The sequence below is a fragment of the Microtus ochrogaster genome, unplaced genomic scaffold (genome assembly GCF_000317375.1).
Source record: "Microtus ochrogaster isolate Prairie Vole_2 unplaced genomic scaffold, MicOch1.0 UNK19, whole genome shotgun sequence".
In the NCBI taxonomy this organism is placed as follows: Eukaryota; Metazoa; Chordata; class Mammalia; order Rodentia; family Cricetidae; genus Microtus; species Microtus ochrogaster.
In genome coordinates, this window is record NW_004949117.1 from 1,889,627 (window position 1) to 1,914,673 (window position 25,047).

At 37.6% G+C, this 25,047-nt stretch overlaps 1 protein-coding gene and 1 long non-coding RNA gene across 2 annotated transcripts in view; one reads left to right on the plus strand and one right to left on the minus strand.

Annotated features, from left to right (window-relative positions):
- Emc2 (ER membrane protein complex subunit 2) overlaps window positions 1-6,983 on the minus strand; it is a 35,569-nt gene extending 28,586 nt beyond the window's left edge. The window contains exons 1-2 of the mRNA XM_026789479.1: window positions 6,892-6,983; window positions 946-1,059 (exon numbers count right to left, since the gene is read on the minus strand). Of these exons, the coding sequence (XP_026645280.1) occupies window positions 946-1,059; window positions 6,892-6,931 (154 nt within the window). The 5' untranslated portion in view covers window positions 6,932-6,983. The remainder of the gene's footprint in view (window positions 1-945; window positions 1,060-6,891) is intronic.
- Window positions 6,984-7,170: 187 nt separating this feature from the next.
- LOC113458402 overlaps window positions 7,171-25,047 on the plus strand; it is a 104,933-nt gene continuing 87,056 nt past the window's right edge. Inside the window, exons 1-2 of the long non-coding RNA XR_003378787.1 lie at window positions 7,171-7,224; window positions 16,899-17,033. This is a non-coding gene — a long non-coding RNA (uncharacterized LOC113458402). The remainder of the gene's footprint in view (window positions 7,225-16,898; window positions 17,034-25,047) is intronic.

Sequence of the window (25,047 nt, forward strand, 5' to 3'; positions counted from 1 at the left end):
AAACATTTTGACCAGACCAGAATATCATTAGGAATATATACTAGCTAAACATTTACCAGCTTTGTGAGCCTCTGAAACCTAAATGCCTGTCCAATGGCTTCACTACTGTGGTAGTTTAAACAAGACTGTCCTCCACTGTCTCTGGTGCACTTGAGGACTTGATTCCCAGTTGTTTAGGGAGGGCCAAGAGATGTAGCCTTGCTGGAGAAATCCATCTCTGGGGGCAGGACTTGAACTTTCAAAGCCTCAAGAAAGACAGTCTTCAGCTTCCTGCTCCCTCCACCATTATGGATTCTAACCTCCTGGAACCATAACTCCAAAAACACTGTCTTAACTATTCTGTTGCTGTAATAAGACACCATCACCAAAAGCAATTAATTTGGGGTGGAAAAACAAGGTTTATTTCCCCTTATGGCTTGAAATCTATCATCCAAGAAAGTCAGGGCAAGAACTCAACCTAAGAACATGGAGCCAGAATCACTGAAGAGGCAGTAGAGGAGTGCTGCTTATTGGCTTGCTCCTTGTGGCTTGCTCAGACTGCCTCCCTTTACAAATTGTCCACAGTGAACTGGGCCCTCCAATACACAGCATCCATCAAGAAAATGCACTAAGGGCTGGGCCGCAGGCCAATCTGGTGGAGCCATTTTCTCAACTGAGGTCATTCTTCCAACAAGATGCTAGCTGTGCCAAGCTGACATAAAACTATATACCACAGACTCTTAGTTGTCACAGACATGTTGCTATATCGCAGAAACAGACAAGTAACTGAGCAACTACTATTAACAATATAAATCATACTTAAACTAAAGCACCATTCATTACATTTCCTGAAACAAAGGAGTGATAGAACTAATAATGGGTAAAATATTAATAAAATACATTAACTATTTAGGAAGAATCACAAATAAAACATGCTGGGCTTACACATAATAATTGAAAACTTACTGTCATCCCCAAGCTTAGAAGCATAATCATTAATTAATTCTTCTCCAACTTCCATGATTTGTTCACTATTTCTTGAGTTTTCTTCTCTCCATTTTCTCATTTTATCTCGCATTTCTGAAAAAATATATTTAAGTTCTTAACACATACACATATATGAACACACACATGCATACATATATAGGTTTCAAAACATTGACTAAATGAAATCAACTATTTACATAAGGAAATGAACTCTAACTTATAGGCAAATCTGTGATATCTCAATCATCTTTTAACCATAATGAACGCCATGCTATGGGTCTTCTACAAAGGCCCTGCATCACTTTAGGCAGCTGTAGGTCTAAACTGGAGGAGTGAGGGGAAATATAGATTACTTTCAGAGTTTTATTAAAGAGTATTGTTTTTTTTAAAAAAAAAGAGCGTACAATCATATATAGACATCTCAAAATATTCAATATATTTTTGCAATTTACTCATGGATATAAAAATTTTTCAAGACTACCATATTGGGCTATCAGCAACAAAGGGATATTCACATCAAGTTTCCTTAATAGTACACTGCCAGGCAGGAAGTAAACAAGAAAATAACACAACTAAGGAAATCTTTGATTGAATTAGTAAATAATATGAAGAGCAGCAGTAAGATCAATATAAACTGATATAAATCAACATAATGAACATAAAACAGGAGAACAACTGTGCAAATCACAACAGGAAATTCTAGAATCAAGAACTCTGCTGTGGTTTAAATGTTTCTCCCAAAGTTCCCTGGTTGGAAATCTGATTCGAATAAATAAGACTGGGGTGGCACCTTTAAGTGGGCTTTAGACTTTAGGGCTCTTTCCTAATGAACGGATCAAAATCAGTACCAAAGAAATGAGTTGACAGGGCTGTTAGTTATCATAGGGGGTTATTTATGACAGAAGAGCTTCCTGATTTTTTTTTTAAAAAGGAAATTAGTCCCTTAAGTCTTCTCTCTTCACAAAATTTTGGTCTTCCCCCAGTAGCTGAGAATCAGAATGCCTTTGCCAGGACCATGAGCCAAAAGAAAAAAATACAAATCTGTTTTTGTTTAAAACAAAAATCTCATTAAAAATAAATAAATAAAAATAAAAGCCCAGTTTGGAGTGCTAAGAACTGACTACAATAAAAACAAAACCAAAATTTTCTAGAAGAAATTTAATATAATAGTGAAGGCTAAATGTTTATAACACTTCCAATTTTTTTTTTTTAAATCCCAAGACTCAAAGTGGTGATGGGCCTTTAGGAGATAAACAGTGCCCTCACAACAAGACAGAAGAGGCTGTCTTTCCTCTGCTTTCTGCCCTTAGTTGTCCAATCCTCACTAAACACTGGATCTCTGTTTTGAACCTCCAGAAATGCACAGAAATGATTTAGAGTCCACAGACATCCACCCTGGTGTATATGTTATATTGTTATATTGGCCTGAACTAAGCCACATAATTAAGGTTGATTAACTGTCAACTGAGTGCACACATGCTTTCTATTTTAATCTGTATCCAGAGATCTGAGTGGGAACGCAGCACTCACACTGCTAGGCTTCAAATCTCAACACTGACATTTCTACTTGTGTGATGTCGCCTGAGTTAGTCGCTGCACTTCAGTGTTCTTATCTACTAAGTGAAGATAAAAAGAATACTTGCATAATTTGGCTACTGTAATGAACATTATTAATTAATTTTATATTCTGAACAGGATCTGGCATAACATGGATTTTTTTAAAAAAAATGGCTATTACTAGTATTTCAGCTGTTAACGTTTGTTCAGTTTTTTATACATAATGCTAATTTTCTTATGTTCCCTGAATCAACAAATCTCAAAGCTTCTCCCTAAGCTATTTAATATTCATTTATAGCTGCAAACACTATTATCTCATTCTAATTACAGCATCTCTGGTTTCCTCTTTATTTTGCATTTTGTCAGAAAATTTAAAGTTGAGTCAATAAACTACCACCTCATGGCCAAAATTTGCAGCCAATAATTTTGTAAGCAAAGTTTTATTTCAACCTATGGCTTTTTTTTTTTCTGAGCTGTAATGTTATAGGAACCGGCAATATGAGCCAAAGAATACACAAAGCTGCTATTTACTATCTGCTTCTGCACTGGATAAAAACATGCTGACACCTGGCAACAGGCACTAAGAAGCAGAAAGAGCAAGGGATCTAGTCAGACGGACTAGGACTTAAGTCAGCTCTGCCTCATCAACCTAGAAATGGTGACTTGGGACTTATCATTTAACACTTCTTCCACTTAGGTTATTAAATCACAGGATTACAAGCTTTATAGTCTCTCACCCAACTTAAAGCAAAGCAGAGAGACCACATGTTTGGACAGTGCTATCGTTTGGGCTTTTGTTTTGCTTTTAAGCTGATTTTGATTACTGTGAAGAGGTCATGAACTTGTGAATTCCGCAGGCATTACTATTGTCTTTCAACCAACTTCATACACACATTGCCCCATTTATGTGGTCTGAGTTTAGGGCTCCAAAAAACCAGAGAAACCTGTCTTGAAAAACCAAAAAACAAAAAACAAAAAACATTCTACTAAGTGTAAATTACCATAAGATATTTAGTTACCTTTGCTATAAGTAAAATAAGGGAAAACTTATGGCTAGAAACAAATTTTGGGAGTAATCCTTCCTTAAATATACTTTCATTTTGGGCTGTCCCCCAAAGATGGTATTTTATTCTATACTATATATGTAAGCTACTCACCATGTTCATGTTCATGCTAGGAACTACTGTCTGTGCACTAAGGGTAATTAATATCAATAAAAGAAGATCCAAAGGGGCTAGCCTGGTATCTCTCCCTAAGGACCAGTTCTCATTGTGCTAAGACACCTGGGCCTTGAAAAATGAGGAACCAGCCTGCCCGCTACTGTGTCTTCTGTACAGAACTCCTTCCTTTACCCCAGCACTTCCTTCATGCCGGTGTGAGTTCTGGAACACCAATTACACATTCACTCACATTAATCAGCATATACCCTTTAAAAATTACTCAGTCCCACAAAGTCAGTTATAGGACGATGAAAATTGCCATAGGGCCTAAGGGACAGCGTGGGTACTAAATCTGAAGGAAGAGAAGAATTTATTTCAATGTATTGAAACTTCAGCAGAAGTCTTCTTCCAATTATATACTGCAATGCACTAGTGAAGTGTGCAATCAATCTAGTGTGTTCCAGCATTTGAAAGCAAATAGATACAGAGAACCCACCAAAAGGTCAGTATGAAAAGTGTGAAGTGAACCTAGAAGAGTGCCACCAAGAAACAGAGGCAAAGGACTGCAGAGAGATGACTCAGCTGGTAAGGTACTTGCTATAGAAGAATACAAACCTTAGTCAGATCCCTAGAACCCTTGCAAAAAGGTGGACATTGCTACACCCTCCCTTAATCTCAGTAATGGGACACAGAAACAGGTACATAGATACTGGGAGTCAATTGGCCAATCAGTCTAGCTAATGTATGAGTTCAAGGGGGAGTGGGAGAAGCTGTCTTGAAAAACTGAGAAGAAATCATAGAAAAAATACCTGGCAGAGACTTGTGGCATCTTCAGGCATACCAATACCACACATGCACACACATACAGAAAAATAAGGAGTGATCTGTAATAACATAACATAGATAGATAACATAAAAATATTTGATGGGCACAAGGTCTTCCTAGCACCTTACAGGAAAAGGAAGGCACAGAAAGCACCTGTCACATCAGTAGACACCGTCTACAAAACAGTCCCTCAATCTACGGCTCAGAGAACATTCCAGAAAAGTGGAGGGAGTGGAAAGACTGAGAGTCAGAGGCCAGGAAGTCGGCTGTAAGACTGTGTTTCCTAGATATGGCACGGAAACCACATCCATAAAATCTCAAAATGTGGTTTCTTATGGGATGAAGGAAAAAAGAAAAAACAGTAACATCAGTAGACAGGGTCCTGTGACGTAGGAAGCAACATTTGAGCCTGGTTCCCAGAGATTAAAGTTGGAAGCAGGGAGGAGTGAGAGTCAGGAGTGAGACTGTGAGGGAAGAACACTTAGGGAAAGGAATTGCATGTGCTTACCCCTAACACAAGAGCATGGCGAATCAGGCACCTTAGAAAAGACAAGCAGAGTCAGGCCACACAACTGGGCCAGGCTGGATGCCACCAGATCCTCCAGCAGTGTGACTTAATACGATCAACCCATAGCTCAACTGTTTTCCTCCTGTTAGGAGCTTACTGACCACTTTAAAATGAGTTCTTCTTTTGCTACTCAACAAATCTGCAAAGCACTAACTATTCCAAATCTAGTTATGGCACAACACTTTAGAATGCCCACAGGACAGCAGCCGTGCTACGTAGTCATGTTGCTTGCTGGTAGTGGCAAACCTACTTTTCCTTTGATGGTTCTCATGCTAACAGCTTTTAAAAGCTATACGTCACATAATACCTTCAATAACGCCACTTTAGAAAAAATCATGAAATATTTAAAACATTTTTAAAAGCACTGAAAAGAACATCCCCTCACATATCTACTGTACAGCTAAAGGTACAGTTGGACACAAATCTTTTAAAAATGAATTGGTGGCCGGGCGATGGTGGCGCACGCCTTTAATCCCAGCACTCAGGAGGCAGAGGCACACGGATCTCTGTGAGTTCGAGACCAGCCTGGTCTACAGAGCTAGTGCCAGGACAGGCTCCAAAGCCACAGAGAAACCCTGTCTCGAAAATCCAAAAAATAAAATAAATAAATAAATAAATAAAAATAAAAATGAATTGGTGGTGCACGCCTTTAATCCCAGCGCCCAAAAGCAGAGGCAGGCGGCCTTGAACTCACAGGGTTCTAAAACTACAGTGAAACCCTGTCTCAAAAAACAAAAATAAATAAATAAATAAAATAAAAATGAATGCACGCCTTAACCCTGTCTCGAAAAAAAAATGAATTGATAGGTAGGCTGCTCCATTAAATTGTAAACTCTTTGAGCACCGGGGCTGTATAATAAACTTTTGCCTTGTGTAATACTTGAGATTTATTCCGGATCAAACAACAAGTGTAAATTTCACTCTATATGTTAAAGATCCCACGAAGCCATTCAGTGGGCAAATTACCTACAGAAGTGCCCTGCACCATGCTAACTGCTGGAATACGCACTGTCCATGAACACAAATTCCACGCTTAAAAAAAAAAAAAACTCATTTATTCTCTTAAGAATGACTCCCACCAGCGTTTCTGAGAGAGGTAACAGCCCTTACGGAGCTGATCCAAGATTTGAATGTTTTATTTGAAGATTTATTGAAGATCTCCACCCTTGGTGAACCTGACAGGAAAAGCCCATCACCTATGAACACATGCCGCCAAATTAACCAGTTACATTTCTCTTCCCTTCAGAAAAATGCAGTATTGGCAGAGAATAAGTAGAAAGCTATGTTGTGTGTGCTCTGCGTAGGTTCACGACCCGGTTCTGAAAAAAGTAACGTGTGTGTGTGTGTGTGTGTGTGTGTGTGTGTGTGTGTGTGTGTAGTGCATGTAGAAGAATCGTTGTTTATGGCTGTTCCACACACCTTTTAACACACTATAACCGTTCTAATTCACTGAACCTATTTATTTCTTGGCTTCAGACAAGCTTTACTACATGGATTCCGCCTCCTCCAAGCCTCCCAGAAGCCACAGGAAGTGTGACAGTCGCAGCCCCGGGTCCCTCCTGCTTCCTAGGCAGATGACAGGACTGACGGCGGAGGGAGGCAGATGGAGGATAGGTGCAGGGACCGGCAGAGGCGACGGGTACGCCGCCGGGCCCGGGAAGGAACCCGCCTCAGTGTCCACTCGAGTTGGCCCGTTCAGGGACAGCTGCCCTGCGGAGGACACAGCGCAGGACGAATCTCTCCGGGACACCGGGCACGTCGGAACCACGTCCCAGGGATTCGGGGCTTCCAGAGCCCTCCCCGCCCGAAATTACCTTCCCAAGTCACGTCGTAACGCTCTGTGACCTTCGCCATCTTCCTAGAACCCGGTGGCGGCGGGAGAAAGGGCGGGGAAACGCAATCGTCACCAGCGGCCGGGCGGTGGCAAATGACGAAACCACGTTCCATTGGTGGATGGAGGAGAGGGGGCGGGATCCACTGTGCCTTTGCACAGCACTCAGGGCGAGAGGGGCGGAGCCAGAGGAACGAGAGTGACAGGGCCGGAGGGGCGGGGCCAGAGGGCAGGGCGGGGCCGGAGGGCAGGACCGGGGGGGAGGTGCGCGAGGTGCAGAAAAGGATGCCCGGCTGCGGAGCTGGCTTGGCCTGAGGTAAATTTCTTTTTTCTTTTTTTTTTCTCCTGAGATATTAACAAATGTGACGTCTTTAGTAGTCGCTCTTCCCTTTCATTTTCCTTTACATAGATGTACTTGTTCTCTTCTTCAGAGACTTCTGAAACAACGTTCTAGTCAACTATTTGCCCCATTCCCAACTTCCCTCCATACATAATAGCATTGGCTTTCTATGGGGTTTTAATATTCAACCAAACAGAACAACAGCAGAGTTTTACGAACGATTTGAAGGATAATGTGGTAGTCTCCATTTGCATTTTCTGCCCTCGGTGCCAAGGAATTCTATGTTCATAAGACCCAACTTCATGCCTTCATCCATAGTATTTATTTTCTTTATCCTTCCAGTCACAAGTCTAGATTAAAATTTCCATAAGAGCACCCAAGGTGTATCTATTTATAAAGAATGAATAAAGAGAGGAATAAAGATCCCTGGGCGCCTAAACGAAAGTTTGCTTTCATGACACGTTAGACCACTTCTCCTGTAGCAAAGGTGAAATGGCTGTGTTGCAAGCAAGAAATGTGAGGGTCCCCAGCCAAGCATTTAGTATTTCAAGCAATGAGGATATTACACTGTAGAAAGAAGATATATAAGGTTGGGGGGGGGATAAAAATACATTGCAAATCTGCTCTAGTTAGAGGTTAGTGAGGAAAAGACCATAGAGTTGAGGCTGGGGTGGGAGTGGGTTTTTTTTTTTTTTGGTGTTGTTCCCCCAGCCTTATTGAGATATGATTGACAAAACTATTTATTTACAGTGTACAGATTAATTATTTGGGTTGATTACCACAAATTTATTAATTTATCCATCACCTCTAGTTGTTACCATGTTGGGAAGTAGAGAACAAGTAACAACTTTTACGAAAATGTTAACTATATGATATGATACTATTGTTGACTAAAATCTCCACGCAAGTGTTCACACAGGTATTCCTCCTATAAACAAAAATGTACATCTGTGATCAACAGCTCCCTATTACCTGCCCTTGGGAATTGTTAAGATGATGGGTGACTCAATGCCACCTGCCACCAAAGAGCCATGAAAAGATAGAAAAGACTAGGAAACTTATAAACATGGATTAGATTCTGAAGGAGTTCCTCCTCAGACTAAGAATCCTTAAAATAAACAAACAAAAATTCATTCAAAAAGATAGTAAAAGTTTCAGTTAAATTCATACTAATGCTCTAAAAGGCACTGTGTTATATAGAACACTGTCTCCCACCGTTTCTTCCTCTCCTTCTTGCTCTCCTGCCCAGGTTTGTACTCTCCTCCATCTCCCTGCCCCCTCTTTCTCTCCCTCTCTCCTCTTTCCCTTCTTTTCTCTTTTCTCATGCCTATTCCTGTTGCTGTTGCATCTCCCGAAACTCAAAGGCAGACCTACTTTATAGTATTTGAACACATATAATTATTTCCGCTTTTAGTCTGCCATTAACCAAGTGTCCCACCGTCCCCACCCCTGATTTTTCCATTGACTCAGTTATTACCACACTTGTTTATGCCCCTCTCCTCTCCTTCCATTTAACATCGACCTTGGAACTAGTCTCATCAGGATTGCTCACTGTCTCCTGTATCCACATTAACTTCTCAGTACACACAGTATCATCAGCCCCTCTACTCCCTGAACTAACTGCTGTTTGATAACCATTTTTATAGGCATGTTCTACTCTATTATCACTAGGCAATACTCAACAGGTGCAGTATAGAGATAAAGCCTGGTACATGGAGCACCAATCTAACAGCCAAAAATAGCACCACAGCTAAACATTAAATTCCTATTAATTTTGTAAATATGTCCACTGAAAGAAGAGAGGAAACTTGAATTAAAATAACAAGTCATAACCAACATTCTAACTCAAGATAGTCATATCCTGGGACATAAACCTAAGTAACATGAAAACTTAAGACAACTTGATGCCTCCAAAAATTACTAACCTCACTGAAATGACTCCCAGTTAAAATGTCTTCCATAAAAGTTCAGATGCAGAATGTAAAGGACTTTTATTATAGTAAAACCAGCTTGCAAAGGACTTAAATATTACTTAAGAGGACACAGATAGCAAAATAAAATGAGGGAGTCAATCCATATTGTCAAAATTCAATTTAATAAAGAGATAAAAATACTGGAAAGAAAACCAAAATGATGATGAAAATGGAAAATAAAATAGGTAGGTCAAATAAAAAGTTCAGTGGAAAACCTCACTAATTGAATGGATGTTATTGAATATGTGAAGATATGAAGACAGAAGAGAAGCATTGGATGATCCAGTTGTCTTAAGACAGATGAAAATTTTTGAATGTATGAACAGAATATGGCAAAAACTATGACTAAACCTACATACTCTAAATATACAAGAATAAATATTTCATTCAAATGATATAAAAATATTTTAATGATGTCACAGATGATATTGTCTCAAATATAGGGAAAGGAGTCCTATCTGAATAAAAGAGGCACACAAAATAAATAAGCAGGACCAGAAAAAAATCCAGTCCACATTACATATTATATTTAAAAGCCCTAAATATACAGAACAAAGTGTATGTTGAGAAATGCAAAAGAGAAGACCTTAGTCACATACAAAGGCAACCAGTCAGAATAACTGCTGGCTTGTCACTACAAACTCAAGAAGGGCTGATATCTCTTAGACTTAATTATATAATTAATTAGATATAATTGCAAACTCACTCTAATATACCTAGCAAATATCTGCCATAAGTTATGGTGAAATGAAAACTTTTTTATGATAAAAGCAAGCTAAAGGAATTATTGGCCACTAAAGTTGCCCAGCATAGGATATTGGAAGGAATACTTCGGTCTGAAAAACAAAAAAAAAAAAAAGATAAGCACAATAAAGAGATTACAGGAGGAAAAATTACTACTGCAACATTTACTAAACAGAAGAGTAAAAAATTCTCAAACACAGAAGATTAACAAAATAACAGGGAACAATACACACCTTTCAATAGAAACTCTAAAATTCAGTGTTTCAATTCACACATTAAAAAAATACAGACTAGCAGAGTAAAACAATTTATCACTAAATATAACACTATATTAGGCTAAACGGATGCAAACATGAACAGAAAACAAATAGAACCAGAACAAACAGATGTTCCTATTCTAATGTCTGCAAAATAGATTTCAAACCAATCCCTGCCATGAGATAATGCAGGTGTGTTAGTGTTCTGTTCCTGTGAAGGACACCATGACCATGGCAACTCTTATGACCATGGTATATTTACTGTTCCAGTGGTTTAGTTCATTACCATCATGGTAGAGAACTTCATGGCACATAATCAGGCATGGCACTGGAAGTAGCTGAGAGTTCTACAGGCAGAAGGAAGAGAGAGCCCCTAGGCATGGCTTGGACTGTTGAAACCTCAAAGCCAAGCTGCAGTGACACACTTCCTCCAACAGTCCACAACTACCCAACAAGGCCAGACCTCCTGGTCCTTCTCAAGTAGTACCACTCCAAGAGGACTAAGAATTCAAATATATGAGCCAATGGGGGTCATTTTTATTTGAACCACCTTCGCTGCCATTGGCTCTCCCATGTAGACAGTGCCTCTCCAGAACTCCTTCCGGTCTTAGTACCAAGACGACTCCTAAAAGTGCTATTACATTCTGATGCCTCTTAAATTCATGAATTTTCCAATACCCAGTGATATTCATTGATATATTCACTTAGAATAGTAGCTAATACATACTCACTGTTGTATATCTCAACCAGAACTACTTAATATCTCCTCCCTCACCCACCGTGGTATTCCTCATCATAGTTGATTGATCACTTGCTTGCAGAAGCTAACTGATAGTTGGCCAGAGAAATATGCTTAATTCCTTTCTTTGATGTTTCCCCATATTTATTTTGTCAGCCAAATTCAAATATTCCCTCAGGTTGACTTTTTAAATGCTTTGGCCTTCATTTAAGCCATCACTGTCTTTTGCCTGAGTAACAGACATCCAACCAACTTAGTTTCATTCTGGTTGTGTAAACTCGGCGTGATATACAACACCAGATCCCAGATGTTCTTTTCTTGAAGTCCTTAACAAATACTCTTTTGTGGCGATAAAACTATGCTCCAATGGTTTTATGTGGTCATATGGGACTTTGCCTATTGTTACATGCATGCGTTTCTCTTCCTGTTTTATCTCTTTTCACTAGACACCAGACATTCTTACCCGATTAATTACATAAAGATGCCTTGGACCTGTCATTTGCAAGTCTTTTCCTAAAACTGTCCAGAGCTTCTGGAAACTTTCTTTTGTGATTCAGATCTCATTTTTAAGTGCATGTACCTATAACGAGGCCTTTCTTGACCACCCCACAAAAAAATAGTTTCTAGTTAATGACTATCATAAAAAAAACTTCAGTATTTAATTTTTTCTCATCTATTACACACTTTCTTATTTTCTACTGCAATGGGATGATAGCTCATACTTAAAATATTCTAATGAACATTGTATTTTCTTTTTTCTTTTAAAGATTTTTATTATGTATACAGTGTTCTGTCTGCATATATGCCTACTCTCCAGAGAGGGCACCAGATCTCATTACAGATGGTTGTGAGCCACCATGTGGTTGCTGGGAATTGAACTCAGGACCTCAGGAAGAGTAGTCAGTGCTCTTAACCTCTGAGCCATCTCTCCAGCCCCAAATATTGTATTTTCTTATTGCAGACACTAAATAAAACAATATGCCCAAATTCTTACTACTAAGAGTACCAAAGTTGGGTTATTTATGTTGAGGTTATAGTCATGCTTTGCTAGATGACATGTTCAAGTTGAATTACCTGTGATATATACAGTGTGTGTGTGTCTGTGTGAGTGTTTGTGTATGTATGCGTGTTTGTGTATGTATGTGTGTGTGTGTGTGTGTGTGTGAGAGAGAGAGAGAGAAAGAGAGAGAGAGAGAGAGAGAGAGAGAGAGAGAGAGAGAGAGAGAGAAAAGTAGAAAGACTTTGGCAAGGATGGAAAGGTTCGAAAGGGAGAACAACAGAGGATAGTAGGTTTTCTTTAATATTTAGAATAGAGATTTATATCTATATACAGATAGACATGTCATCTTATATATGTCATGGAAACATAAAAGTACACTATGCCTAGAAAGGAATCAGTAGTAGAGACAAGGAATAGTAATTGGGAAATGAATATGAACAAATGCTATGTGTGCATGAAAATATAACACAACCTCTTACTATGCATAACATAATAATTAGTAAATAATGAGTAATACATATTCAAGGGAAATTTTTTTACAAATAATATTCCTTTAAGTAAGGAATAGATTGTTATAGTCTATAGTATTTAGCATATCTATTAAAGTTGATTTACTTAGGCACACTTAGAAAAAAATCACAGCAATAATAATAATTTCTATATCCCAAAATATTCTATTAATGTGCTAAAGTACAAAGAGAAAATTTGTTGTTCTACAGATAAGATTGTAATCCTTAAGGTACAGACATGGCCTTCCTTCAATATTCTCAAAAATTTGGATCCTACTATCTCACTATTTGAAAATGAGTTTTCGTTTAGTTATGTTAGCATACTGACTTTACCTGACTATACACTGGCCCATATGGTGATAAATATGAATAAAATATCTAAGCATCTAAATACTGAATTATAACACTACCAACAGTATGAGTCAATGTGTCATCACGATGTGAGATACTAGCTTACTTGGTTGTATCAACATCATGAAAAATGACCAATGATTGCAATCTGTATTATTCCTTTTAGAGAAAGCTGTATTGATTTTGCTTTTTATCTCTAGATTATTTCAAGTATTTAGATGAAAATGAATCAGAATGAAGTAGGATCAGACAAGAATAACATTGAATGTGTTCACATTCTTTGAAATGGGCTAACCTTTCATATTAGTTATCAAACTGGATCCAAAGAGTTTTAGAATACACCATTTAATCAATTTGATATCTCCAAACATTATGTAAGACTAAAAAGACTATTTTTAAAACTTAATAGTCTTTATGGCATCCATTCAACATTCATTATTTAATAGTACAAAGCACAATACTGTGTTAGTTGATTTTGTGGTACTCAGCCTCCTCCTCAAATTATGTATTTAGAATCTATTGATTGATATGTTCTTCTTAGTCACAGTGAATTAAAGTCCCTCATGTAGTGCAGCACAATATATTTGCCAGACCAATTATCTATCAGAGTAAACTGGTCTCACTAAAATGTCATATACAGATTGACCATGATTTTATAGTCATAAGTTTTAATTAGTAGATAATAACCACAATCTATATTTATTTACAATCACAATCCATTTTGCACTTAAGAGAACAATTACTACTTGATCTTCATTTCATATCAATAGACTTGACACATAATGTTTGGAAGGAACTTCCCTTAGAGTTTAAATTTCCAAAAGTCAAATGGGCATGGAATTGTTAGAATAATATATGGTATGTTGTTTTTATTACATTTATAAAGGATTATGTATAATTTAATATTACCATTTAAACAGAAAAGCCCAACTCCCTTTTCTGGCCAAACTGTAACATTTTGGACAATTTTAACTTTTTCATGTTTTCTGCCATTTACACTGTGTGTGGATTTAAACGCACACGCCATAGATGTCATATCATTACTTCAGAAATAAAGGAGAGTCTCTAGGAATGGTTTCCAGTGAGGTCATTGTCAGTCTTTTTCCAGTAAAGTTCATACTAGTGATCAGCCCTCTGTGCCACAGTTGTAAGGGCGAGGAGGAAAGAACGTCCAGAAAGAATACACCCAGAAACCTCCCCCACATGGCTCATAAATTGGAGCTGCTTCTTCTCTGAGATTTATAACCATACTTGAGTCTTCTTTTTCTAACAATTTTTGTTTAATTTCCCCATAGTGCATATTCTATTCAGAGACATTCATACATCTGTATAAATCTAACAGTCCTTGTGTAAAAATATATATTCATAAATATCCACGTTGAATACTAAATATCCAAGAGTCCCTCGGTATTAGTCCTATGGCCTGGTGGTCCCTGGAGAAACTCTAGACTCTACTTTGCAGAATAAAACCATAACTTCATAACTTGATAAATGTTCATAAAAGTACTATTTCAGTAAGCATTAAATATTTGTCTCTACATATGCTAATAATTATGTGTTATTCTGTTACAGATGTCATTTTCCTTTTGCAGCAGCCCCTCTTTTTAATGGCATGATTGTAGCATGCATTATACCTACAAGTGACTAAATCATTCTCTAAGAGCTATAATTGTGAGCTGTCCACCATGGCCACTAATCACAAACCGCTTACTTTATTGGCTATCCTTTTCTTTCACTAATCATACTTTTGCCTAAGATTAGCTTAAAAGCCAAATAGCCACATTGAGCATAAAGTCTCGTCTTTCAGTTCATAAATTATATGCCATTTTACACATAATAGAGCGGTACTTAGTCAACCCCATAGATTCATTTAGGTAAAAGGCCAATATCTTGGCAGAGTGTTTCCAGAAAGTGTGTGCACCTTCTAAGTTCAATTCATTAACACCATGATACTTCACCACCTACTCCCCTGAGGAAACAACATGTTCTCTACTTTTAGACGCTTTCCTGAAAAATAATTTTTATTTAATAATCTTTATCATAAATATATAAGAAACAACATAAATGTGTTTTAAATGCTACAACTTAATTCATCTTGTTACCATTTCACTATAAATTAGTTTGCTGCTATAATATTGTAGTTTCCTTTTGTTCTTTGTATTTCTGGAATATGTTAATATTTTGAACCTTTTTTGAGTTCCTATTTTCTATTTTCATTGATTTTTATTGACCTTTACATTTTTCTCTGCTCCCTTCTCTGCCTCAACCCTCTCCCAAGGTTCCCTATGCTCCTAGTTTACTCAAGAGACCTTGTCTTTTTCTACTACCCAAGTAGATTAGATCTATGTATGTCTCTCTTAGGGTCCTCATTGTTGTCTATGTTCTCTGGGATTCTGATTTGTGTGTAGTAATGGAGAGCTACGGGGCTGCGTCCCTAGCACCCCGGCCGCCTGGCTAGCTTATGCCCCGAAATAACAACACACAAATTGTATTCATTTAAACACTGCTTGGCCCTTTAGCTCTAGCCCTTACTGGCTAATTCTGATATCCCAATCAACCCATCTCTAATAATCTGTGAGCACCGGTCTTACCGGGAAGATTCTAGCCTACGTCCATCCTGGGTAGGAGCTTCATCGTGTGTGTCTGCCTGGGAGAGGGGAGGATGGCGTTTCTCTGAGGCGTCTGCCCCCGAGAGGAGAGCTGTCGAGTCTGACCTCACTTCCTCTTCCTCCCAGCATTCTGTTCTGTTTACTCCTCTCACCTATGTTTTAACCTATCAGGGCAAGCAGCTTCTTTATTTAATTAACCAATGACCTTCCTCCATCATTTGTGGACTAGAACAATTGTCCATCGAAGAAGAGGAGATAATACGAGAAGTACTTCAGTTTACATAAATTTTTAGTAATGGCAATATTTTGAGATTTGCTCATCCAGAGGATACGGGATTGAATCCCAGAACTCACATGGTGGTTCACAACTGTCTATAACTCCAGCTCCTGGAGATCTGACACTGTCTTCTAGACTCTCCGGGCGTCAGCATACAATCTAATCATGAAAAAGCATCAAACAAACTCAAATAGGGAATCATCCTTGAAAAACTAGTAGCAAGTAGTATCATGGGTGTCACTTGAGTTGTATTTGTTTCTCAAATATTTTAGGTGGAGTTGATCTTAAACATGTCAACAGATTCTAATGCTGTATATTTGGTGAACTCAAGATTGTAGACTTCTATTTATTAACTACTATATATTAACTCATTACCAACTCTGCATATCATTCCAAATGTGTACAGCACCTTTAAATTTTGAGTAGTAGCAATGGCTTGTCAATATACTAGTCTTCTACAGAGCTTGTAGATATAGAAATTTAGTGAATAGAGCAATGTGTTTGCTGAGCCCTAGTTTCTTGAAATGTCAAATCGTCATGGTGACACTTGTTAATTATGACAAGAATTATGAGTAGCAAGCATTCCTCATTCTGTCTGGCAATATTTTGTTTCTGTTTCATATTTTTAGATGCTTTTTGAGGCAAGATGTTAAGTATATAGTCCAGGCTAGCATCAAAGTCTCAGTTCTCCCTCCCTGGCTTCTCAGATGCTGAGGTCACAATTATGCACAGTTACACTGAGCTCAATGACAATATTTTAAATATTAGATACTAGTTGTTGAGGATTTCTGTAACATCAACTTCCTCAGTTGCTTCATTCGCCAACTCTACAGTATAGATAAAGGACAAGGTAGAAGAGGCTAAATACATTTCCTCTCCCCAGACATACTTATTCTGTTGTCTTGAAAGTATTACTTAAGTTTTTCACCAAACTTTAAATTCTTCTTGTCATTGGCATGTTGTGTTCAACACTTAAGCTCAGAGGCTCAGTGAGTATTTGTGGAAAACCAGAAGCTCCATCCAAATATTGTTTACCAATTTGAGAACATTTTTGGATTAGTGGGATTATAAGGAATAGGGTGTAGAGGGAAAAGAATGAAAAGATTTGTCATCTTTTTGATTATTTTTCAGTAATAACCACTATTTACCTCACTTCACTGTCTCTGAAAATTGCTATTTTTAACACCATAGGATTATAAAGATTCACTAGACAACTCCTGAAAACGGACTAAATCCAACTCTCCCAGAAAACAGTGCCAGCTTCCATATGGAATCGCATCACAGCACGCTCTTGGCAATGCTGACAAAATCTCTACATGACATTTGGTAGGTAAACTGGGGCGATATGAAATGGCAAGTCACCTTCTTCCAAGGTGGAAATAACTAGAATGGCTTTTTCTGCATAACACTTCCAGATAAATGAACTTGGTTCTTATTCTTACTTTCTGTATCTTTAAAGAAAGAAGTCACTGTGTGTGTTGGCACATGGTTCCCAGCTGGGGCTTATTTAAGATTTTTTTTCTCTTTTCTCAGTAAATCTCTGAAGGAGCGAGCATATTAGAAAGCACGAGCTACTGTAGCTGTGTTTATTTTAGAGACATGTTTGGAGAAGGATTGCTCCAGGCTGATCTAAGAAGAAAAATAAAATTGGGCTTCAAGTATCTCATGAGACAAACTTGTAGCAGATTTGATTTGAATATAGCTCTTGTCTCATAAATTCGACAAAATTCAGCTTCTCAAATTTTACCCTGGAGCAGAAAAAAAATGCCTTACACATTTTTCATAAACATAAAAATGGCTTCAGTAACAAATGGTGAACATGTAAAAGGCATTTTTATTGGAATACGAGCAGAAGATACTGTTATCGCTACAAGTAGGGGTGTTGTTAGCAAATGGAAAAAGACAATAAAATTCAGCAATAGTGTTTCTACTTTAAATTTTGCTTATTTTAAGAAACTGGGATAAATTACAGCAGCCCATGGGAAAGCAGAGCCATTAAAATTAGAAGATGGAAAAGTTTAAATCAATGATATGAGCTAAGCTAGACACTTGATGATACAGGAGACTCCCGTGAGAATCCTGCCTGCATGTGGTGCCTGTTGTAATAATTCAAATTTCTGTCTGCTTCTATCACTACAATTCTATACTTTCTATTATTTATACTCTAATATTTTAATCTCATTAATATCCTTATGTGAAAAAGGATGCCTTACTATTCTCTATTTAGTCAAATTTTCCAATATTAGTGTTAAAAAGAAATGTAATTTTCTGTTATAAAACAATTTTGTAGGTAAATTTACCAACTAAACTCCTACATCCAAATAAGATAGTAGAGCAAGGAATATGTTTGTATAGGAATAAAAATTGGAAATACTGTAAATTATCAATCCTTCAATACTATAATCTCTCAAAGTTATACTTACACTTTTATTACATTGTGGGTTGGTTTTACTTAATCAGAATTCTCTAAAAATATATTGGACTCTATTGAAATGAATAACATATACAATCAAACTTTTGAAAAGTATTTCGATATATTGTTTGTAGTAATTAAGAAACTCCATAATTTATCTTTAGGGGATAATTTAATAGTCTGAAATTGTATTTATCAATATAGCCCAACTCAATATGAGTAAAAGGCGTGAGAAATCAGTTTGGTACTAGATAGCTTTACATTGTGAATTAGTCTCACAAATTTTAGTTTGGTTCATTGATAGACTAATAATTTGCTAAGTTTCTACATTCTAAAAAATAATGGAAAAATGAAAGGATGTGGTTATCATTTTTGAGAAGTGTTAATGATAATAGTTAAATATTTTTTTAACTATCAAGAGCTAAATTTGGTTTATCACATATGAAAATAGTTATAATTGGCAGCATATTATCAATGAATAAAGACTGAAATGTCAACACAGACAAGGCTGTCAACAATAAGATGCATGCTAAGCACATTTAAATGAAAAACAGCAGTTCAACTAGAGTGCAACGCTCTGATTGTAAGAGTAGTTCGCTGCCTTTTCAGATCATAGTCATTTAAAATTAAGCTATATAAAACTAACTTAAGTAGAAAATTTATTGAAACTAGAAAAAGACTTTTTTTTTTTACAATTGAGGGAAAAGGGTGTATTCATTTAAACAACATAAAAATATTTGCTGGGAAACTTGAATGCTCAGCTTCTGAAGGATATCCTGTATTTACCAGTGGACAAATATATAAAGAGAGTTCTTTCTGAAGAAATGTCATTAAAAAAATAGATACCCTAGTGGAATTATATTCATGCAAGTAAAAACTGAGCAAGCACATAGTAGAAATATGGGTACACAATATATTTTTTTTCTTCGAGACAGGGTTTCTCTGTGGTTTTGGAGCCTGTCCTGGAACTAGCTCTTGTAGACCAGGCTGGTCTCGAACTCACAGAGATCCCCCTGCCTCTGCCTCCCAAGTGCTGGGATTAAAGGCGTGCGCCACCACCGCTCGGCTGGGTACACAATATTTAACCACAATTACTGCCTGCCGGAAACTCTTCCTCTGGTATGGGTTCTCAGTTGCAGCTGCTGTGCCCCAACACTGCTGTTCTAGATTCAAGATCCAAGCTGTTCAAAATTCTGAATCTTGAAACCTTGGCTCAACTTCTGGCATTCTTGGTATTTAAAAACATAAGCTCCTATAAGTCTGACTGTCTTATTGGATGGAAGGCAATCTTCCTCACATTGGAAGAGTCTTGAGAAAATTAAATGTGGAAATGTCTGAAAGTGTAGCGCAGTAGTTAACACTCGAATAAATCTTCCCTGGTGAAAGTTATCACTGTGATGAAGTCATCATTCCTTGGACTCTTCCTAGTTTTTTTCCATTATCATTCTGTTCTGGTACAAACTCTGTAATGTTTGCTTAGTGACAGTTAAATACATGGCTGGTGTAGATTAAAAAATAGTATCTCAGAAGGATCCCTTTCAGCTATACTTTACCAATCTATATCCTTTAATTTGTCAAATATATAGACAGTTTTCTTTAACATTCATCCAGAGACCAAAGAAGCCCCAACATTTCCATAAATTTATAAACCATTGAGGAAACCCATGAAAAATTCAAGTGTGGTGGGGTTATAGTCACACCTCTCTTTCCCATCTCTTCCTACACGTAACCCAAAATATTACCTCTTTAACCTGGTATTATAAAAATACCAGTGATAAATCTTACTAATATACAAATGTTTCTTCTTTTGTCTTTATGTTTAGAATTTCCTCTTAATGTTCTTAATGATAAAAACCATGATACAAGTGTCGAATAATACAACTTTAATTCTTTTAATTATTTACAACTTCAAAAGGAAGTAAAGGCAATTATCAATGAATGGGCATAGGCGGTTTCTCCAGGGCAGCAGACGTGCTAGTCCAGGTATTTTGCATTTTAGGATCAGCTCTTCCATCTCCCTAGTCTTGTTCCTTGTTGCTTATAAGTGGGAATGTAAGAAACGGCCTCACACATGTGGAAATACAAATGTAATTTTAATCCTTTAATAATAAGCAAAACAGTAATGGTAGGAATGTGAACTTCTGGAAGATGAACTTGGACCCTGGGTCTTTTATCATACCAGTGGCAACCAAGATGAAATCCACAAGGGACAACCCACTTCATCAGGGACTCATTGTGTCCTGAAATATTGGTCGGTTATGGTAATGTCTGTAGAAGGAAACACAGGACTGGGCGGTTTCCTGTGACACCCTTGATTTAAAATCCCAGTGCGCACACATGAAGAAAGTAATTCAAGAGTGAGAAGAGAGATGTGCATTTTGTGGTATATGTTTTATGCTTTGTCACCTCATTTAGAATTCCCGTCAATCATTCCATATTTATTTATTCTTCACTTTGTTAAGGAATTCAGCTAGAGATGGAAAGAAACCACTTTTGTCAAATCACTGTGTCAAAGGAGCTTAAACAGCAAACTTATTACTCAATGTTTCCCTTTCCTGTGAACTCTTTTCTTCTCACAGTCGCTACTATAAAAGTATTAGATCAGATCATGCATCCTTGTTAACCCTGTCAACACAAATACACATGCACACAAACACACACACAAACAATCATACACACACACCTATGCACACACAGGCACACACATTCACATACAAGGGCATACAAACATACATACATACATATACATACACAGGCACGTGCATACAAGGGTACATACATATATACATACATATACACATAGGCACACACTCACATACAAGGACACATATACATATGTACATATGCACACATATATGCCCACACATATTTGATTAGATCAGTTCTAGACACTTCTCTCAAAAATAGGCCACTCGTATCCTCTTTTCCAACCACTAACTTACGACTCAGAAATTCTACAACTCGAGGGTGTCCTGGGAGATCATATAAACGTTGTCTTGGAGTGGCTGTGTTGGACTTCTCTGGTGACACACAGAACAATCTGCTCTTCAGAGAAACAGTAATGACTCAGGTACAGAGGTGAAGAGGGTTTCTACAGAGAAACTAAAGAGGGGAAGGAGTAATCCTGAATCTTGATGATACTCCATGTTATTGTTCCAGCCTCATGCAACCTTTGCTTAAGATTTTCTTCTGTGATTGACCAGGTTGAGTCTTTTTCTGTTTCTTACAACCAATGGCTAAGGTACCATTTGAGATGATTCTTATGCCATTAGAAAATGGTTTTATTTTATTTTTGAGATTATAATATAATGATATCATTTTTTCCTTCCTTTCCCTCCCTCCCAAACCTTTCATCTGCCCTTCCTTGCTCTCTTTCAAGTTCATGACCTTTTTATTCATTGTTGTTACATGCATATATGTATACTACATGCATTTATGTTATTACACACATATATATTTTTAAATGTAACCTACTTGATCTGTATAATGTTACTTGCATGAATGTTTTCATGGATGAATATTTGATATTGGATGACCACTTGTGTATTCTTTCCTGGGCAAGAATATTTTTCCCTTTCTTAGTATCCCTTAGCTGCCTGTAGTTCTTGTGTACAGTTGAGATTTTGTGGTCTTCCCCTGTCAACTTTGGTGTGTCTGTATTTGGTTCCCTTGTTCAGCTCATGTTTAGGCATTCTTGTTGGTGAAACTGTATGGGTGTAGCTTCTGACATTACTGGGAGACAACTGAGTTATCTTTTATTATTTTTACTAATTTGCTTGTTTATCTTTGTTTAAGAGCATGTGGGATGTCACTGGCTTACCACAGCACACACAATGATGTCAGGGAACAACTTTATGGGGTTGACTCCCTCCTGCCACCTTGTGCAGCCAGAGTCTCTCTTCTTTCTCCCATTGCTCAAGTTTTAAGCCAATTTTCTTGTCTTTACCTCCATAGCAGTGCTTGGATTACAAAAGCATTTCACTGCATCCAGTCTTTTACATGGTTTCTAGGAATTGAATGAGGTCCTTGGGTATGTACAGCAAGAGTTTTTATAGGCTAAGTTATCTCGCAGCTCCTTAGTCTCATTTTGAAAGCAAATTTTGCAGATATAGTTACTACCACTAACATAGTAATATACAGTATATGACTATTTTTAAATAATACTGCTATTTGCCATATAAATTTTAAAATGCCAAATGAAGAATAAACTTGAATAAACGTTCAAAACATTAACATGATGTGAAAACAAAATTATTATCACCACACTAAAAATAAACTGTTATAAACTGAGTCCTAGTTCACATTTTAGAAGTCTCACATAATCCTTCACATTTATGTAATACCAATTGTTTACATAGTGATCACATGACTAGTGTCTTAGTTACTTGTCATTGCTGTATTAAGATACCATGACCAAAGCAGCTTATAAAAGAAAGAGTTTATATGAGGTTTACAGTCTTTGAGAGCTAAAAACCATCATGGCAGAGAGTATAGAAGGCAGGCAGGAAGGTGTGGCACTGGAACAGCAGCCTCTGCCAACAAGGCCACATTTCCTAATCCTTCTCAAACAGTTCTACGGACCGCGGATGGAAAATACAAGCATGTGAGCCCATGGGGGCATTCTCGTTCAAGCCACCACATTACACTCCCTTTTCTCCTAAAGTGCCTGAAGCACTGTGGTTCCAGTAGTCCAGCAGTGGCTGTGTCCTTGTGGAAAGCCCATGAATTTGTAACACTGAACATCTCCCAGGTCTGGCGCTGGCATCCCAGGGAAACTGTAGGGAGCTGCTCGTATTCAGTTTGTATTGGAATTCAATGAATAAAATTCTAACACCTGTGAAGGAATGCCTTGGAGAAAGGATGGATGAACTTGCTGGCAAGAGGGCATATAAGCAGGCAAAAGCAAAAGTTTCCATGTTCCGTGTCATTTTATATGGCTGAAAAGAGAAGGGGTGGCCCAGATGTAGGGTGGGTCATCTGACCTCGAATAATACAGTCAAGCAGCCTAACTGCTTGGGTTTGTGAATTCCAGGTATAGTCAAGTTAATAACCAAAATTAGCTATCACGTCTAGCTTGGTCCCTGTCTCTCACCACATGCAATAAATGGATAAAAATGGATCAAAGACAACTCATCAAGTGAAAGGAGAGCCTAGAAAATGGGATAAGACTGTTTCCAGCTCTGCCTTTGACAGAGGAATAATATGTAGACTATATTAATAACTTTAAAAGTAAAGTCAAAATATCTAAAGAATCCAATAAGTTACTGGACCAATGAAAGGAACAAACAGCTTTCAGAAAATGAGGTTCAGATATCTAGCAAGAGCATGAAAGATGTTCACTTAGCCATCAGGGAAATGCAAATCAGAAGTGCATTGGGAATTCCTCCCAAACCATCAAAAGACAGACAATAAAAATGTTGGTAATAAGCCGGGCGGTGGTGGAGCACGCCTTTAATTCCAGCACTCGGGAGGCAGAGGCAGGCGGATCTCCATGAGTTCAAGGCCAGCCTGGACTACAAGAGCTAGTTCCAGGACAGGAACCAAAAAGCTACGGAGAAACCCTGTCTCGTGAGACAATGGGGATGATCTTTCGGGAATTCACCAAGAACAGCTAGCCTGGGTCTGAAAAAGCATGGGATAAAACCGGACTTACATAGCAGACAATGAGGACTACTGAGCACTCAAGAACAATGGCAATGGGTTTTTGATCCTACTGCACATACTGTCTTTGGGGGAGCCTAGGCAGTTTGGATGCTCAACTTACTAAACCTGGATGGAGGTGGGCGGTCCTTGGACTTCCCACAGGTCAGGGAACCCTGATTGCTCTTCAAGCTGATGAGGGAGAGGGACTTGATCGGGGGAGGGAAATGGGAGGCGGTGGTGGGGAGGAGGCAGAAATCCTTAAGAAATAAATAAATTTTAAAAAAATAAAATAAAATCATATCAGAGAAAAAAAAGACAACAAAAAAAACCAAAAAAAATGTTGGTGATAATAATAATAAATAATAAAAGAGAATAGTTATACACAGATGGTAGGAGTGTAAATTAGTCTAGTCATTATATAAATCAGTATGGAGGTTCCCAAGCAACTAATAATAGAACTACCTTATGAGCTAACTATACCACTTCTGGAAGAATACCTCCTGTGGTAATCTAAGTTGGCATGTTACAGAAAGAAATGCACATCCTTGTTTATTGCAGAACTATTCATAATAGTTAAGTAACTGAGTCAACCTTGGTGCCCATGAACAAATGGATAACTAAAGAAAATGTGATGAATATACATACATTCTAAAGAGAAATAAAGTTAATTTTCTGGAAAATAGATGGATCTATAGAGCTTATTAAATGGAATAAGCCACATTCATCCATTTTTCTCACATTTGATCGTATTTATAATTGATATGATATGAATTAAAGAATCCTCCATGAAAACAGAGAACTATTTGGGAAAAGAAACTAGTGAGAAAGGTAGAGAGAAGGGGGAGTAGGGAGTGAACACAATCAAACCATACATTTTCCTTGAGTGGAAGTGTGTTTATGAAACCTGTCACTGTGTGTGTGAATAGGTTATGAAAAAGTAGAATGGAGTTTGAATTTCTATTTTATGAGATGAGGAGAAAATTTCTAGTTAAAAATGCTTCTCTTTCTTCCTCCTCCAAAATTTCCCATAAACCAAACAAATGAATGGAAAAAAAAACAAAGTATAATAAAAGTGAAATGAAATAAAGATGCTGAAAACCTGTAATGAAATCCTTTGAAAGAGAGAAAGAAGACAAGCTTGGTGCTTAACAATAGAAACTGTAACCAGGGTGCTTAGGTGGGAGGACCTGCTTGAGAAGTGTTACCCTTGCTTTCTTGTTTTATTTTCTTATTTTGTTTCATTTATTGCAAGAGACCTGGAAAAACTTTAGTTTTGTGAGGAGC